This window comes from Hyperolius riggenbachi, chromosome 6 (genome assembly GCF_040937935.1).
Source record: "Hyperolius riggenbachi isolate aHypRig1 chromosome 6, aHypRig1.pri, whole genome shotgun sequence".
Classification (NCBI taxonomy): Eukaryota; Metazoa; Chordata; class Amphibia; order Anura; family Hyperoliidae; genus Hyperolius; species Hyperolius riggenbachi.
Window position 1 is genome coordinate 155498961 of NC_090651.1, and position 19260 is coordinate 155518220.

Consider the following 19260-nt stretch of genomic DNA (forward strand, 5'->3'; position numbering starts at 1 on the left):
GGCTCAGTTGTGTGAAATGCGTTGCCTGTGCTATCACTAATAAAATCTTTTGTTGTTACAAGCAAGCTACCTCATTTCCTTGTCGCTTTTAAGCTATTTTTAAAAGTTTTTATTATATACTAGGGTGCCTGTTTTACCCAAATAGTGCATTTAATACCCCCACACGACACCCGTCTGAGGGGAGGAGACAGAGTATTCGTGGTCTTACCACGGCAGAGATCTGTTTCCTTTCTTTTCTTAAGGAGTGCGACCACATCCAGGTCCCCGGTGACCAACCCGAGTGGAGTCAGGTTCATTATCTCCACCTGCTTCCTGCGGTCAGTTGCCCTTCTGCAACCCACCTTTGTGAGTAGTTTCTTACTCCTATATCTACCACTTTAATTGACATACTGCACCATTGGGCTCCCCCTTTTTTGTCTCCTGTGTATTTTACTAGAGGGTGTTCTAACACCCAAACCAAACTACTGTTTATGGACAATTTGATGTAATTATATTTTTGCCTTACGTAAATCTATCAGTGTGCAATTTACTGGCAACTGCCATCAAAGATGTACTGGGGGACACTTTTAGCTACCTATGGGGGGGACTACTTATACTGGGGGATGATTTTGGTTACCTATGGTTGGGGGGACTACCAATACTGGGGGACACTTTTGGCTACCTATGGGTGGAGGGGACTACCTATACTGGGGACACCTTTGGCTACCTATGCGAGCACTACCTATATTGGGGGACACCTTAGGCTACCTATGAGAGGACTACCTATTTTGGGGAAAATCTTTGGCTACCTATGGAGGGTACTACCTATACTGGGGACACATCTCTGGCTAACTATGGCTGGGGGCTACTTATAATGGGGGGGGGGGCTTTGCCTATACATGTGGGTCATATTTTGCTATCTATTCTGGGGGTACATATTTGCCCCTCTATACTGGGGGCTACCTATACTGGGGGGGGGAGACATCCATAGCTGCTTTTACTGGGGAGGCTGCCTATACTTAGGGGGACACCCTGGGCTACCTATACTATGTAGGGTAATGTTTGCTACGTTTCATATGTGGAGTAACAATTGCTGCATTTCATATGTGTAGTAACATGTTTACTGCATATCTTATGTGGGGTAATGCTTGCTGAATTCTCATATGTGGGGTAATGTTTGCTGCTTTCTTATATGTAGTGTCATGTTTTATATGCGGGGCAAGGTTTGTATTTCATTTGTGGAATAATGTTTACTGCCTTTTCATACGTGGCGTCATGTTCATTTCATATGTGGTGTAAGTTTTACCACATTCTCATATGCTGCATCATGTTTGCTGCAGTTGATATGTAAGGGAACATTTGCATTTCATATGTGGGGTAATGTTTACAGCATTTTCATTAGCGGTGCCATATGTAATATCATGTTTGTTGCAATTCTTATGTGGGGTAATGTTTTGTGGCATGTTTTCTCCATTTCATATGGAGCGTAATGTTCACTGTATTTCTTATGGTGCGTAATGTTTTCTGTATTTCATGCGGGGTGCAATGTTTGCAGCAATTTTTATGTGAGGTGATGACCAATGCATTTAATATTTGATGGTCATTATAACTGCATTTGATGCTTTGGTGTTATTGTTGCCTTATTTGCTATTTTGGGGCCTCATGATTGTTAAATGGTATGCTAATACATGAACCACAAGAAACACAAGGAACAGAAAATCAATATATTTAATTAGCCACTTTATTAGGTACTTCTGGCTAGTACTGAGTTGGTCATTTTTTGCCATCAGCACTTCCTTAGTTCTGCCATCCCCCAGAGTTCTGCCATCCCCCAGAGATTGGCAGAGTAGCATCTCACATGTCCTGCGCTGCCAGGTCATAAAGGAGAGGTGACCCAGCAAGGATGAAGTTGGTCCATAATGACAAGATGGCATCATGCAGTTCCTGCAAATGAATTGGCTGCACAACCATGACACGAACCACATCATGGGGGAAACTCTGCTTTATTATGTGTGTGTTTTTTGGGAGGAAACAGAGTCTTATTATATTATACAGAAAAGTCCATAGAATCCAGCACTGGTGGGAATCGCCTGATGCCGGATACATGTGCTTGGCAGTTGCTTGAGCAACCAACCGAAATAGCACACACTTCCCCCCTAAAATACTTACAGAGGCTCCAGCAATGTCTGGCAGTCTCCCTCTATCTCCCCACGGGCCCGGAGCAAGGAAGCCAGATTGTCAGCTGACTCGCTTCGGGTCATGTGACACTCCGACTTCTGATTCTGAACACAGATGCCGGAAGCCACTAAGAGCCCACGGGGAGATAGAAGGAGACTGCCAGACATCGCTGGAGACTTGGTTAATATTTCTAAGCCTCGGGAATACCGGGAATTCCCAGAAGGCCTGTTTCTGGCGGAGCGATGCGGTGTAAAACTGGCTTTAGAGTCACTTTGCCTAACTGTGTTTTTGGAGGAAACATGGGCCCACTGCCTTTGAGTTACAATGTTACTTTACAGTTTGGCTGTGCCCACATCTCATCATGGCCACGCCCATTTTTTGCCGCAGTGTGGTACACTTCAAAGATGCGTCTATTTGAAAAGGGCGCCTGGAAAAAAGGGTGCCTGGTGTAGCCCATATATGCCAAATTCGGCTACAAAAAGGGCGCCTGGTGTAGCCCATATACCAACTTCGGCTACAAAGGGCACCTGGTGTAGCCCATATATTCCAAATTCGGCTACAAAGGGCGTCCAGTGTAGCCCATATATTTAAAATGCGGCTACAAAGGGTGCCTGGTGTAGCCCATATATGACAAATTAGGCTACAAAGGGTGCCTGGTGTAGCCCATGTATGCCAAATTCGGCTAAAAGGGGAGCCTGTTGTAGCCCATATATGCCATATAGTTTTAGTTTATAAAAAGGATGGTGTTATAGGCAAAATTTGTTGGGCTATAAAAGGGCTCTAGATATAGCGGAGAAAAGTGATTACTATGACTAACTTCTCCCTACTCTCACACAGAACCCTCCCCTGATGGTGCCTAACCCTAACCCCCCTGGTGGTGCCTAACCCTAACCCCTTCCTGGTGGTGACTAACCCTAACCCCTCCCTGGTAGAGCCTAACCCTAAGGTGGGTCTATTTAAAAAGGGCGCCTGGAAAAAAGGGCGCCTGGTGGAGCCCATATATGCCAAATTCGGCTACAAAAAAGGTACCTGGTGTAGCCCATATACCAACTTTGGCTACAAAGGGCGCCTGGTGTAGCCCATATAACAACTTTGGCTACAAAGGGCACCTGGTGTAGCCCATATATGCCAAATTTGGCTACAAAGGGCGCGTGGTGTAGCCCATATATGCCAAATTTGGCTACAAAGGGCGCCTGGTGTAGCCCATAAAGGTCAATTTCTGCTACAAAGGGCACCTGTTGTAGCCCATATATGCCATATAGTTTTAGTTTATAAAAAGGATGCTGTTATAGTGTTATAGACAAAATTTGTTGGGCTATAAAAGGGCTCTAGATATAGCTGAGAAAAGTGATTACTATGACCTAACTTCTCCCTACTCTCACACACAACCCTCCCCTGATGGTGCCTAACCCTATAACCCTAACCCCCTGGTGATGCGTAATCCTAACCCCTTCCTGGTGGTGCCTAACCCTAAGACAGCCCCTGGTGATTACTATGACCTAACTTCTCCCTACTCCCACACAGATCCCTCCCCTAACCCTACCCCCCCCCCTGGTGGTGACTAACCCTAAGATCCCCCTGGTGGTGCCTAACCCTAAGACCCCCCTGGTGGTGCCTAACCCTAAGACTCCCCAGGTGGTGCCTAACCCTAAGACTCCCCAGGTGGTGCCTAACCCTAAACCCCCCTTGTGGTGCCTAACCCTAAGACTCCCCTGGTGGTGCCTAACCCTAAGACTCCCCAGGTGGTGCCTAACCCTAAACCCCCCTAGTGGTGCCTAACCCTTAGACTCCCCCCCCCCCGCTTGTGATGCCTAATCCTAACCTCCCCGCACCCCTGAATCAAAAATATTGGCTATAAAAGGTTGCCCTTTTGTAGCAGAATCAAAAACCTTGTAGTCGAAAATCTTGTAACTGTATAAAAAATATGGGCTACAAAGGGGCACCCTTTTGTAGCAGAATCAAAAACCTTGTAGCCGAATAAAAAAATATGGCATACAAAGGGGTTCCGTACTGTAGCCGAAAAAAATATGGGCTACAAAGAAGTGCCCTTCTGTAGCCGAAAACTTTGTAGCCGAAAAAAATATGGGCTACAAAGGGGTGCCCTACTGTAGCCGAAAAAAAATATGGGCTACAAAGGGGAGCCCTACTGTAGCCGAAAACCTTGTAGCTGAAAAATATGGGCTACAAAGGGGCGCCCGCTTGTAGCCTATATCAAAACTCGGGTGCCCTTTTCACCACCTTTTAGCCCATATTTCCAGAACTAACATTGATGTCTATGGAGGCGCCCTTTTCATACAGGCAGCTCAGGTGCCCTTTTCAACTGATCCCGTATAGACAGTTTCAGGATTGCATAGTCAATGATCATCGCTTCAGGCTGTCAAAAATACTTTTTACTGCTTAATTCAACTTAAGGCCTAGTTCACATTACAAAACAAAAGCGTAATTGCAATCGCTGAGTGTTTTTGTGAGGAATTTTTAGAAGCGATTACTGGCGTTTTTTGTGCGGTTTGCGTTTTTTGCAAGCAATTTTGTAAGAATTTCTGTTTAGCGATTTGCGATTTTCTATGTAAATGCAGATAAACAGAAAGTACAATCTTTGACCTGGAACTGAATGCTTTTTAACCTCCTTAGCGGGCATATCGCTTTCTGTCCTCAGGAGTCCCCCAGAATGAATGAATTTGCTCTCATGGCAGTAAAACCTTAAGATAGCACTAAGCTAGCTAGTAAAGGTGTCCAGCACCCCCCCCCCCCAAATTGCCTGGGAAGCCCCCCGATCCTCCTGTTTATACAGTACCCAGCCTGGATCCAGCCATAGTGCAGCCTCCCTGCACAGCTCCGGTCTCTCTATGGGGAGGATCGGGTTTGCGCATAACGTCATGACATCATGTGCGATCCTCCCCATAGTGACCATCACCTCCTCACCTTCATCTCCGACCATCACCTCCTCACCTTCACCATTTCCTCATTAACCACTTCTCTCCCCACCCCTCAGCCTGGTTGATGGCAGAGAGACCTACGTAATCTCAGCCCAAATGTCCTATCAATTCCCCTTTTCTCCTTCTACTCCCACCTACCCACCCTCACATACCCCAATGAAGCGGCTGCACAATATAACCTTACCCTCTCATCTGCTTTAGATCAAGCTGACCCCTCAATCTTCCACCCTAACAAGCCCCCCAACCCCCAACCTTGGCACAACACCCACACACGTAACCTCAGGAAAGAAACTCGAGCAGCCGAACGGAAATGGAGGAAATCACGTCTCAATTCTGACTTCCTAGATTACAAGGCCAAACTGTTACTCTTCCACACTGCCCTCTCTAAGGTTAAACAAAGGTACTTTGCAGCACTGATTCGAACCCAAGCTTCCAACCCTCGACGGCTTTTTGCTACCTTCAATTCCCTCCTCAACCCCACTCCTCTCCCTCCCAGCTCCTCCCTCTCAGCCAACGACTTTGCCAACCACTTCACCACTAAACTTGCAACATTATGCAATGAAATTTCCCTCCTCTGTCCCTCCCTTCCCAACACATCTCAGGTTGTCCCCTTGCCTTCCCTCCCAGCTGCTCCCCTGTCTCATCCACCCCTCATCTCTTTTGCTCCTGCCACCATTGATGAAGTCAGCCTGCTGCTAGCGGCTTCCCCCCACCTCCTCCCCCTGCGATTCTGTACCCGCAAATACTCTTCGTCCCCACTTTTCTGACTTGGCCCCAGTCCTCACATCCTTTTTCAATCTCTCCCTTTCTACAGGCACCTTCCCCAAAGCGTTCAAACAGGCCACTGTACTTCCCCTGCTGAAAAACCCCTCACTTGACCCATCCCTACCCTCAAACTACCGCCCAATCACCCTCCTCCCCTATGCTTCTAAACTCCTCGAACGCCTAGTCCACCAACGCATTACCCAATACATCAACACCAATACCATACTTGACCCCCTACAGTCTGGATTCCGACCTGCACACTCAACTGAAACAGCCCTTGCCAAGGTGGTCAACAACCTTACCCTTGCCAGGGCCAAAAGCCGTTATTCCATCCTGCTCCTCCTTGACCTTTCCGCAGCATTTGACACTGTTGACCACCCCCTCCTCCTCCAATCACTAAAGTCCATGGGCAACCATGGTCTTGCCTTAGCCTGGATCTCCTCCTACCTATCCAATCGCTCCTTCACAACTTTCTTCAATGGCTCCTCCTCAACCCCTGCCCTCCTCTCAGTCGGGGTCCCCCAGGGCTCTGTTCTGGGCCCCCTTCTTTTCTCCATGTACACTTCCTCAATTGTCAAGCTTATCTCCTCCCTCGGCTTCAAATGCCACCTTTATGCCGATGACACTCAGATTTACCTCCATGCACCCGATCTCTCATCCACCACCATAAACAAGGTCTCCTCGTGTCTCTCAACAATTTCCTCCTGGATGTCTGCTAGGTTCCTGAAGCTTAACCTAGACAAAACTGAGCTCCTGATCTTTCCACCCCATGCTGCTGTACCCCTCCCAGATTTCCGCCTCACAATCGACAACACAACCATTTGCCCTACCTCCCAGGCCCGCTGTCTGGGTGTCACCTTGGACTCTAACCTCTCCTTCATCCCACACATCCAAAACATCACCAGAGCCTGCAATTTCAACCTCCGTAATATCTCCAAGATTCGCCCCTTCTTAACCCTAGACACGACCAAACTGCTCATCCATGCCCTCATCATCTCCTGCCTTGGTTACTGTAACTCCCTTTATTCCGGCCAAACCTTGAAACGCACTGCCCCCCTTCAGTGATGAACGCGGCTGCAAGACTCATCCATTCTTCGCACCGCTCTTCATCCACATCTCCCCTTTGTAAATCCCTGCACTGGCTCCCTATCCGTTTCAGGATAGCTTTCAAAATTCTATGCCTGGCATATAAATCTGTGCACAAAACCTGCCCTACCTACATCTCGGAGCTTGTTCACAGGTATACACCAGGTCGCCCCCTCTGATCCTCCACCGACCTTCGCCTCACCGCCCCACGCATTTTCCACTTCCATGCCCGCCTGCAGGATTTCTCAAGAGCCGCCCCCACCCTCTGGAACACCCTTCTACCGCCCATAAGACTTGCTCCCTCTTTCAACACATTCAAGCAAGCACTCAAAACCAACCTCTTTATGATGGTCTACCCACCTACTACCACACAGTAACTCTCTACTGAATATTTCACAGCCCCACCTAGTGTTTCCACTCCACCCTTTAGATTGTAAGCCTCTGGCAGGGTCCTCCATTCCCTAGTGTAATCTACAGGATCATGTGCTCCTGTCCTATGACAGCCTGTACTTGTATTACTGGGCCTACCTAACCTGCCCATATCGCATAATCATGCATTTTGTACAATTTGCAAGTATAACTTTGTTCTATGTTGTATAACCTTGTTGTGTCTGTCCTCCTTGTATCATTGTATATATTTATTGTCCAGCGCTGCGTAATATTTTGGCGCATTATAAATACAATAAATAATAATAATAATAATAGTGAAGACCGGAGCTATGCGGGGAGGCTGCGTCGATCGCTGGATCCAGGCTGTGTAATGTATAAACTGGCTGGATCGGGGGATGGGGGGTGCCGGACACCTTTACTAGCTAGGCTAGTGTTAGCTAAAGGTTTTACTGCCATGAGAGCAAATTATTTAATCCTGGGGGCACAAACAAACGAAACCTCCTGAGTTAAAGCATTTTTACTTGAAAACACTCACAAAATAACTTAGGAAAAGAAAATCACATTTGTTATTTTCCTATTCTTTTCATTGAAGCACAAATGTTCATAAAATGGTGCAGGACCTGCGTTTGCGATTGGAAAGAAAGCTCATCGCTCATGTGAGAACACTCACATAGGATTTCATTACACAATCGCTTTTTCAGTGCTTTTAAAAACGCTAGTGATTTAGAAAAAGCTCAAAAGTGTGAACGAGCCCTAAAAGGTGAAAGTAATATATAAAATAGGGACCCTTTGCACCACAGAGAGATAGGATAGCAGAGTTGAGCTTAATATTCAAGTTGATCATCAGAGCAGCTGGCAGGCAGACTGGTTGGTGTTAAATTAAAGCCAAAGGTTTGGGAGGCAGCAGACAAGGAAGTGGCCACAAAACAGGCAGAAAGTCAATTCAAGGGGCAGACAAAGGCATTGGTTGAGCAAACTAGAAGAGTTCAATCCAGCTGGCACACAAACCAAAGGTCAGAAACAAACAAGTGTCAGAAGCTTTAAGCCTCATCTACACGCGTAGATAAGGCTGCGATCCGGCGGCTCGATTAGCCGCCGGATCGCCTCTTCCGCGTACCCGCGCGTGCCCACCGCGTCCCCACTCGCCGCGCGGGCGCTGCATACGAGTCCCCGCCGGCGCGCTTATCTTCCGCTTGATTCCCTGCCATTGTCCCCTCGCGGGGAGCGAGCAGGGAATTGGCGGAAGCAAGATCCGTCCTGTTGGATCTTATCAATCGAGCCGCATCAGCGGCTCGATTGATAAGGAGCATCATCGCGGCCGCATCTACGTGTGTAGATGCGGCTCAAGACATACAGAATATACAGAATATTAGAGATACACTAGCACAGAAAATACATAACACAATTAACTGATAAGAACTCTCAGCACCTGGCTGCAGTTGGACATGCTTGATTAGTGAAGAAGGCTATTGGGCTAAATGTAGCCTTACATCAACTAATTGGGTGGCCCGATTGACCATCTGAGGCAGGCAGGCAGAAGAGGTGGAATAGCTAGGCCAAAATCTATCAGAAATCTGTGGTGTATGGGAAGGCAACAGATCTCTCTCCGATCAGATTGAGTCAGAAAGAGATCTGTCTCTTGGTTGATCTGCCCACACATTGCTAGATGTATGGTCACATTTGCTCTAATTCAAGGCCACATGCACCTACCTGCACTAACATTGATATATGTCTACATACAGATATGCAGAGGAAGGAGTGATGGCTCTCTGCTGGAGAATTTGAGTTTTCCTCAAGCTGGAGGACACTCCCTTTAATTGCAACTGCTGTTTTCTGACTAACTCCCTGTGTCATGTGGCTGACATTTCCACAAGGAAATGTTTCTGGAATGGCTGCATCTAATGTGAAAAGTGTTACAGTACTGGCACAGACCCCCATTTACTTTCAATTTAGTAATACTAATTTCTGAAAAACAATTGTCATAGGCAGTAGTCTTACCTTCACAATTTGGTGCCTGTGCACTCCATGTTCCATCAGGTGTGCAGACGATGTCAGAAGCACCTCTCAGTTTCTTATTTGAATTTTTGCACTCAAATCGTATTACTTGGTTTACGGTATACTCTTCATCATATGAAGTAGATATAAGATTCACATCATCGTTAACCATAACAGGTGGACATTTTACAGCTGAAATAGACAATAAAAACTTTTTTTTTATTCAGTTTAGGCTAATGTTTTGTTTTTCTATTTTGTGCCTTCCACAGATACCATATTTGCAATATTTGCTGTTGTTTTTTTTTTTTTTTTTTTAATAATTATTATTATAAGGCTGGCTGAGTTTGTAATCCTGACTTTGTATTCTACTGTCAGTTGGCTGGGCTAAATAGCAGTCTGAATTTTGTCCAAACTCCATATCCCATCCTCCCTCACAGAAGGTAGTCAGTGAGCAGCTGAGAGGAAGAACCAGACAGCTTTTCTTAAGAACCCAGAGCTGATTCTTCCTATGTAATTTCTCTGGAACTACTGCATCTAATATGCATCAGATATGAAAACTGTAAAATCCAGAAGGTGAAATAGGACTTAAAATAATGACCTTAGAGTGGTCCTGAACTTAGAACTCCTCTCTGCTCTAAAAGATACTTAACAGCATAGTAACCTTCAAACAAAAAAAACATGCATTTGTTACAGCTGATACAAATCCTAAAATAAATGTGCACAGTTTCTACTTCCTGATTCATGGAAGCAGACATATTGTTAACATCCAGTGCTTTCAAATGGGCGTATCTGCTTATCTGCCATAGGCAGTCATGTGACACAGGGGAGGATCAAATTACAACTTGTGATTAGACACAAATGAGGAAGAATTAAATAGGCTAAACTCTCTAAATACAATAAGGGTTAATTTCTCTGTTTTCCTTCTGTCCTGTGCAAGAGTTCAGGTCCACTTTAAAGGACCAGTTTCACGAATGTTTATTTTTCAAATCGATACTTGTAGTGTTGCTTTAATGTGTGCAGATGTTTGCCAGGTTTTTTTTTTTTTTGAGTTGTATTTTAAAAAATAAACTTACTTTATTTATTCAGCTCCCCCCCCCCCCCTGCATTGGCGACGGCGTCGTAGGGTAGACTATAATAGTACAGGGGTGGTCAAGTAGCAGTTAGAAAGTATGCATACCGCTCTCACCCCTGCCTCTTTTGTCAGCTCCAAACGAGCGTTGAAACCGCCGCTTGCAGACTCAGCGGGAGCCCCTGTCATATTGACAGGTGACGTCACCGCTATGCAAACAGGAAGCCTGCGGAGGGGACCTTCTGAGTCCTGTCTAAGCAGGCACTGCTGGGGACACCTAGTGTGATGTACAGACTCGCGCACATGCGCAGTGTATGCCGCTCTCTGCGCTCGTGCTTTTGTTCCATTTGCATGCAGATGAGCACAACAAATAATGACAACAGTGCCCAAATTTGAGCACCTGCCTTATTTTATTTAAACAATTATTGCACATTTTCTGTAAAACCAGTAAACTTCATTTCACTTCTCAAATATCACTGTGTGTGTCTCCTATACGATATATCTAAATTACATTTTTTTTATTGTAACAACGAACGATTTATACAGGAAAATCATGATGATTAACAAGGTTGCCAAAACTTTCGCATCTTACTGTATATACAGTATATAGCAGTGATGGCTAACCTTGGCACTCCAGCTGTGGTGGAACTACAAGTCCCATGAGGCATTGCAATACTCAGACACCTCCAAGTATGACTTGAGGAGGCAGAGGCATGATGGGATTTGTAGTTTTGTCACAGCTGGAGTGCCAAGGTTAGCCATCACTGGTATATAGCCATTCAACTTTTTTTTTTTTGACCGGCAGTTAAAATATTATTTGCTAGGGATGATTGCAACAGCTGAATTTTATTTTATGCTCTGAGTTTTGTGTTCCGAGGTCATTTTAAATTGAAGTCAGTAAGTCACTTTTTAATGTTTAATTTTAAAGCCCCCGTACATGCTATCGATACTCCTGTTAGGTAGATTGGTAGTACCATGGTAGAAAGTTTTTTGCGTTTTTGAGAAAGTTAAAGAAAATTATTTTTAAAATCATAAACACTTTATACATTTCATGAACACAGACAGTATGCGGCCCCCTCAAGCCTCTTTAACCCTTTATCATCCATACAAGCTGGAATAGTCAAAATTTGGAGCTTGGACCTTGTGGGGCTCTGCACCCTGAACAATGCGTGTGGGTGTATGCCCTGAGGGGGGGGGGGTGTTATGATGGTATTTGGGGGTTCCTCCCCAGATGAAATGAATATAGGGGTACTAATGTACACCCTACCGATTTCCACAAACAGTTAAAATAGAAATAAAAACCCAATAAATTAACAATAAATGCTAATGCCAATATCTTCTAAGATTCTGATTCCACTACTGCTTCCAACAAACTCCCAAGCTGAATGGCCATAGGCATCCTCTTGGTTTGGCATTGCAGCAGTTTGGGCATCCCCAATTCTCCTGGTCTACTGGCCCCCATTCATGTGAAAAAAATGTTTGTTCTTCAGCCCTAGCACATGCACTGGCTAATCTTGGTAGCCTCCAAGTTCTGCTGAAAATTACGGTTCCTGATCTCTGATTTTCAAACTCACAGTCGCAGCAATGCAGAATTGGGAAGCAGTCTATGACCATTCAGCGCTGGAGTTTGTCAGGAGCGGGGATGGCACGGGGATCTTAGCGCATTGCTTTCTAACTTTGTGGACATGGAGGGTCAAGCTCCCCAGTCTTGGTCTAGTAGGGGCCTCGCTCCAATCCTCCTGTCCCCGCCGGCGGCTACTTCCGGTTTCGGCGACAAGCGCTGACAGGCTGGGAACGCGAGTGATTCTTCGCGTTCTCAGCCATAATAGCACCCTCTATACTGCTGCTATTGCGGCAAGGAAGGATGGAAGCCCCAGGTGAGTAAAACTTATTTTTTGGGGGACTTAAGTGTCCCTGTAAATCTTAAGAGGACCCAAAGGCATGTCATGTGCGCAATGACATACCTCTGTGTCTCACTATTGCTGCTGCTAGTCCCCCCGGGGTCTGCTGTGCCCCCCTAAAATATCTCCACGTTAGCGAAAATCTGCTTGTCGCTAGCCTGATGTTTACTTCTGAGCCTGTCAATAACGTTCTCAAGCATAACACAGCTCCCCCGCCGCTCTTCGCCTCCATATCTTCCTCCAATCAGAATCTAAACTGTGACCCACCTGGGTTGCAGCCTAGCTTCTGATTGGAGGAAGCTAGTGAGGGGGAGAAGGGCAGGGGGAGCTGTGCTATGGGGAGGTGATGCTTGTTGGCCCAATTATCTATTCCCTGATGGTGGTCCTGAGTTGGTGTGAAATTACAGTCAAGCAGTGTACTGAAGCATTGTAGTAGCAGTAGGGTCTTGTACCGTGTTAGCCATCAGTAAAAGCAAGACGTTTTAAATAAATGGTATCATCCTGATTTAAAACTTCTTGCAGTGTACTGACTGTGGCCCAGTGCACACTGGGCAGATCCGCCGGCCGCATCCGCCTGAAAATCCGCATGGCTAATGTATCTCTATAGGCTGGTGCACACCGGCGGTTTGAGGTTTTTAGCAAGCCTCTTGCTGCACGTTTGCGGTTTGCTTAAAACCTCAAACCGCCGGTGTGCACCAGCCCTTAGATATACATTAGCCACGCGGATGCTGATGCGGATGCGGCCTGCGGATCGCTTTAAGATCCGCCCGGTGTGCACTGGGACAAAAACTCTGTCATCCGCACCCAAAACCGCTAGCGTTTTGTGGATCTGCTAGCAGTTTTGGTGTGCACAGGGCCTAAGAGTGCATTTTTATTTTTCATTTCAGCCCTTGGGTACCTATTTATAACTGGGCAATAGCAACACAAAATATTGTACTATTTTGCATATTTAAAGCAAACATTAAATTACTAATGAGATCAAGAATTGTATTTATAATCCTAATCCTAAATAGGTCTTTCCTAAAATCCCATGAACCTATTTGTATAATTAAGTATATTTTGTATAAACTACAACTACAGTATATACCCTAGAAAGTCAAAGCGATAATGTTATTCAGCTTCCATAAAGATAGATCTTGAACATTTGAGCTTAGTCTCTGTTACCTGCACTCAAGTGTTTGGCTCATTTTCCACCTGGGCACATTTCGATCCGATTTTTGGATTGCACATGATTTGCTGATCACAAGGGCATTATGACAACATGGTTATTGTGGTGCCCTTTTACCACTGGTGTATTTAGATTTTTGTAAAGTAAAACTCATGCGCCTCTGCAAATAAAATAAATGCACTCTTTTAATAAAATAGGTCACAAAATAAAATTGCATGTAAACATATATTGCCAGCCTCGTTCTTGGCCACACACCTGATCACATCCACAAGTCCCAGGATTAGCTGCCTAGAATACCATGCTGCAAAACACCGCCAACATGCTCTAAAAATACAGTTTGAATTGCCTATATATTGATGCGCATCAATCTTAAAAAAACAAATATAAATTAAAATTCTGCGAAGGGTACAACCTCGATTTTGATCACTGTGTTTCCACAATCTATCAACTAAGGGAGAATATATTCCGCTATGTAAGTTTTTTGATCAAATAGATTCTTCTGCTATTATAATAGCGAACTCACAGTTTGTGTATTGAATAGCGTTACTGATTCCCGCTGATAGTTCCGTCTCTTCGATGGGAGGAGGGGGGCAAGAGAGAGAGACACAGCTTTTCAGAGGTCTAGGGTGTCCGACCCGCTTGAGTCCCGGCCGGTAACTCACTGCTGGATCATTTCCATAACAGGCTCCGCACGGACTTCCGGTTCTGCAAACTTTGTTTCACACGGAGTCCAGGGGTGACGTCACCACATCAAAAGAGCCAATAGCCTACGCGTTTCAGTAGGTTACGCCTACCTTCTTCAGGGCATGTTCTGGTTGGTTACGTGTCCTCTTATACTGTGTAGCTCCGCCCACCTCACTCCGTAGTGCACGTACATTGTCATCCTTTTAGCAGTTTCATTAAAACGCATAGATCTCAATATCAGAGTTTAGTCCTAGCGGAACCCCACTATTCATAGTATAGATCCACTCAGTCTCTTTCCGCGACATTTTGTCAATATAGTTGCCACCCCTCCACTCTCTATCCACAATCTGTATGGCATAAAATTTGAAGGTCTCAAGGCTTTTACCATGTTGCTCTTTAAAATGTTTGCTTAATGGTTGTTTCACATTCCCATTTTTAATATTTTTTATATGTTCTCCTATTCTGGAGAGGAGCTTCCTCTTTGTTCTGCCAACATATTGTTTTTTGCAGCCGCATTCAATAATGTATATTACTCCAGCACTGTTACAGTTCAAATCCCCCTTTATATCAAATTGCTCATGGGTCACATGGGACTCAAACTTCTGTATTGGTGCACAGTATTTCGTACTCTTACAGGGGACACAAAATCCACACCTTTTAAAGGAGCCATTTCTTTTTCTATTTTTCTTTGGTTCAATTACAGTTGGAGCAATTATATTCCCAATATTGTTAGCCTTATTAAAAATGTATTTTGGTCTATCAGTTAGGATTCCATTCAGAGTTTTGTCCTTCTGAAGAATCCCCCAATGTTTTTCCACGATCTTTTTTATATCTTTTGATTGCTGATTGTATTGCATCTTTATACTAGGTAGTGGATATGTTGCACTCTCCACTTTAGTTTTTAATAAGTCTTCCCGATTATAATCCCTTATTTCCTCTAATGTTTGTTGCACCTTTATACTGTCATATTTTTTCTCCACAAATCTCTCCCTTAACAGGACTGATTGCTCGTTGTAATCTACAATTTCAGTACAATTACGCCTTATGCGCATAAATTGACCCTTTGGGATGTTCGTAAGCCACTTTAACATATGGCAACTATCAAAGTAAATAAAACTATTGGTGTCAACTTTCTTAAAAAAAGTTTTAGTTTTAATCTTTCCTCCATCAATATAAATGTTCAAATCTAGAAAATTTACACTGCTTTCACTGTATTCACATGTGAATTCCAAATTATAGTCATTTTTAATATTTAACCATCCCAAAAAGTCTATTAGCTTCTCCTCACCTCCTCTCCAAATAAACATAGCGTCGTCAATAAAACGCTTCCAGAGGACGAGGCCCGCCCCGGGGCCCCCCTGGCCCTCCAAAACCATTCTCTCCCAATAGGCCATATATAAATGTGCGAACCCCGGAGCGAACCTCGTCCCCATAGCTGTGCCAACGCGTTGCAAATAATGCTGACCCTCATAGGAAAAGTTATTATGGGTTAAAATGAACAAAATGGAGCTTTCTATGAACCGCACTTGATCTTCAGGGATGTCTGTGAACTCTTTTAGGAAGTAACTGACTGCTTCTACTCCCTTCACATGATCTATAATTGTATAGAGATATTTAACGTCTGCCACACACATAATATCCCCATCCTGCCATTCCACCTCACTCAGGATTCTCAAAACATGTCCCGTATCTTTAACATAGGATTTCGTTTGGATCACTGCCTTCTGCAGAAAACCATCCACATACTCAGATAAATTAGCCGTCAGGGACCCTATCCCGGAGATAATAGGTCTCCCAGGAGGGTCCCTGACCTGTTTGTGAATTTTGGGAAGATGGTAATATATTGGGAGACGTGGGTTCTTCTGTGATAAAAAATAGGCCTCCTTTTCGTTCAGAATACCCCGTTCTTCTCCAAATTTAATCAATTCCTCCAGCTGTTTTTTATATACCAAAACGGGGTTTCCCTTTAAAAGCAGATAGGTCTTACTGTCTTTCAGTTGTCGTTCTGCCTCCCTATTGTAATCTGCTCTACTCTGCACCACTACCCCCCCCCCCTTTATCTGCTGGTCTAACAATCACATCGGGGTCCTCCCGTATAATCTTTAAGGCTGCTTTTTCTGGACCACTTAAGTTGGAGAAATTTTTTTGTTTGAGTTTCCTGATATCCTCTAAGACCATAGTCTCAAAAGTTATCATGGAGTCGCTCATTTCATTAGTTGGATTAAATTTTGATCTATTCTGCAACCCACTATGGAGAAATCTACTCTGATTGCATCCATTAAGAGCAGGGTTTTTTTTTTAAGAAGTACTTCTTCAGACACAATTGTCTCATGTACTTCTTAATGCCGATATATGAATCAAATTTGTTTAATTTATTGGTAGGTGCAAATTTTAAACCTTTCTTGAGAACTGATACTTCAGCAGATTTTAATTGTCGGTCACTTAAATTATAAATTCCATCTCTGACCTCTCCTGGCTCTAATGGATTTTCTATAGCATTCTTTTTGTTTCTTGGACTTACCCCCTCCTCTACTCCCTCTATACTTCTTCCCTCTTTTCCTCCTTTGTATAAAAAATGATTAGTAATTTTATTAGTGACATCGTGCTGTGATCTCAATTTCATTCTCTCCGTTATCTCTTTTTGATCCCTTTTATCTTTTTTATTATTATCTTTTTTGTCTTTCCCACTTTTTCTGCTTTGACTATTCCTCTTCATTTTCTCCCCTTGTTTTTGATCCAGCACTGTCCTATAATCAATAAATTTCCGTTTAGGGGCATCTGGAATCCTCGTTAGTGGGTTAAATTTATTACTAGTCGGAATCTGTATAATAACCTCTGCTTCTATGGGTGGAATTTTTGTTATATTATCCATTTCCCCCAAAATATTCTGTTCAGGCCTTAGTTCCGATGCATCCTTCTTATCATCCTCTCTCACAGGTAGTATCAATTCATCCTTATCACTCATTTTGTTTAATTCCACTGAACTCCCTACTTCCTGTGAATCAAAATGTCTCCCACATTCATTATCCCCATCTGGTACTTTTACTCCTCTCTCCTGACCCATATCGTCTTCCCTCTCACAATCATGTGTTTCATGCACTTCAACCAGTCTCGATTCTTCCCCTAGAGAACCAACACATTCATCCAGGGTAGTCAGACTCACATTCTCCACACTACACACTCTATCTTCTTCATTCGCATGTCCAACATAATTACCTAATATGCATAAATCCTCACATTCTACTGTGTCTCTAGAGAATTTTTTTAATTTGCGATACATAATATCTTCCTCCAATTTCACTAATCTTCCCTGAATACTATATTCCAGATTTTTGAAAACCTCAGTTTCAGCATGTGGTTCTAATTTTGCATACAAATTTCTAACCTCCTCACTTCTATTAATAATCTGCATTTTCCGTACTTCAGTTATAAATTCAAGAACCTGCATAGAAAATGATCTAAACATCCTATCCCAATCCGCCTGAACCTCTTCAGACTGTAAGTCATAGGCCAGATTTTTATAAACCTCCAATCCTGGAGGGCATTTTCCTTGTTCCCTGTATTTCTCTAACGAAAAAATTTCCCACATATTCTTAGTCTCCTGAACCAGGAGTTTTTCCAGCCTCCGACTATTAAATTTAATAAATTCCTCCTCCCTGAAGTCCATTTTGATTTTGCTTTGGAGAAAAAATATGACAGTATAAAGGTGCAACAAACATTAGAGGAAATAAGGGATTATAATCGGGAAGACTTATTAAAAACTAAAGTGGAGAGTGCAACATATCCACTACCTAGTATAAAGATGCAATACAATCAGCAATCAAAAGATATAAAAAAGATCGTGGAAAAACATTGGGGAATTCTTCAGAAGGACAAAACTCTGAATGGAATCCTAACTGATAGACCAAAATACATTTTTAATAAGGCTAACAATATTGGGAATATAATTGCTCCAACTGTAATTGAACCAAAGAAAAATAGAAAAAGAAATGGCTCCTTTAAAAGGTGTGGATTTTGTGTCCCCTGTAAGAGTACGAAATACTGTGCACCAATACAGAAGTTTGAGTCCCATGTGACCCATGAGCAATTTGATATAAAGGGGGATTTGAACTGTAACAGTGCTGGAGTAATATACATTATTGAATGAGGCTGCAAAAAACAATATGTTGGCAGAACAAAGAGGAAGCTCCTCTCCAGAATAGGAGAACATATAAAAAATATTAAAAATGGGAATGTGAAACAACCATTAAGCAAACATTTTAAAGAGCAACATGGTAAAAGCCTTGAGACCTTCAAATTTTATGCCATACAGATTGTGGATAGAGAGTGGAGGGGTGGCAACTATATTGACAAAATGTCACGGAAAGAGACTGAGTGGATCTATACTATGAATAGTGGGGTTCCGCTAGGACTAAACTCTGATATTGAGATCTATGCGTTTTAATGAAACTGCTAAAAGGATGACAATGTACGTGCACTACGGAGTGAGGTGGGCGGAGCTACACAGTATAAGAGGACACGTAACCAACCAGAACATGCCCTGAAGAAGGTAGGCGTAACCTACTGAAACGCGTAGGCTATTGGCTCTTTTGATGTGGTGACGTCACCCCTGGACTCCGTGTGAAACAAAGTTTGCAGAACCGGAAGTCCGTGCGGAGCCTGTTATGGAAATGATCCAGCAGTGAGTTACCGGCCGGGACTCAAGCGGGTCGGACACCCTAGACCTCTGAAAAGCTGTGTCTCTCTCTCTTGCCCCCCTCCTCCCATCGAAGAGACGGAACTATCAGCGGGAATCAGTAACGCTATTCAATACACAAACTGTGAGTTCGCTATTATAATAGCAGAAGAATCTATTTGATCAAAAAACTTACATAGCGGAATATATTCTCCCTTAGTTGATAGATTGTGGAAACACAGTGATCAAAATCGAGGTTGTACCCTTCGCAGAATTTTAATTTATATTTGTTTTTTTAAGATTGATGCGCATCAATATATAGGCAATTCAAACTGTATTTTTAGAGCATGTTGGCGGTGTTTTGCAGCATGGTATTCTAGGCAGCTAATCCTGGGACTTGTGGATGTGATCAGGTGTGTGGCCAAGAACGAGGC

The 19260-nt window shown here is 43.7% G+C and overlaps 1 protein-coding gene across 1 annotated transcript in view; it reads right to left on the minus strand.

The window, feature by feature from the left end:
- LOC137522080 (complement factor H-like) overlaps positions 1–19260 on the minus strand; it is a 485888-nt gene that overhangs the window by 349097 nt on the left and 117531 nt on the right. The window contains exon 5 of the mRNA XM_068242107.1: positions 9333–9521. Within this exon, the coding sequence (XP_068098208.1) occupies positions 9333–9521 (189 nt within the window). The remainder of the gene's footprint in view (positions 1–9332; positions 9522–19260) is intronic.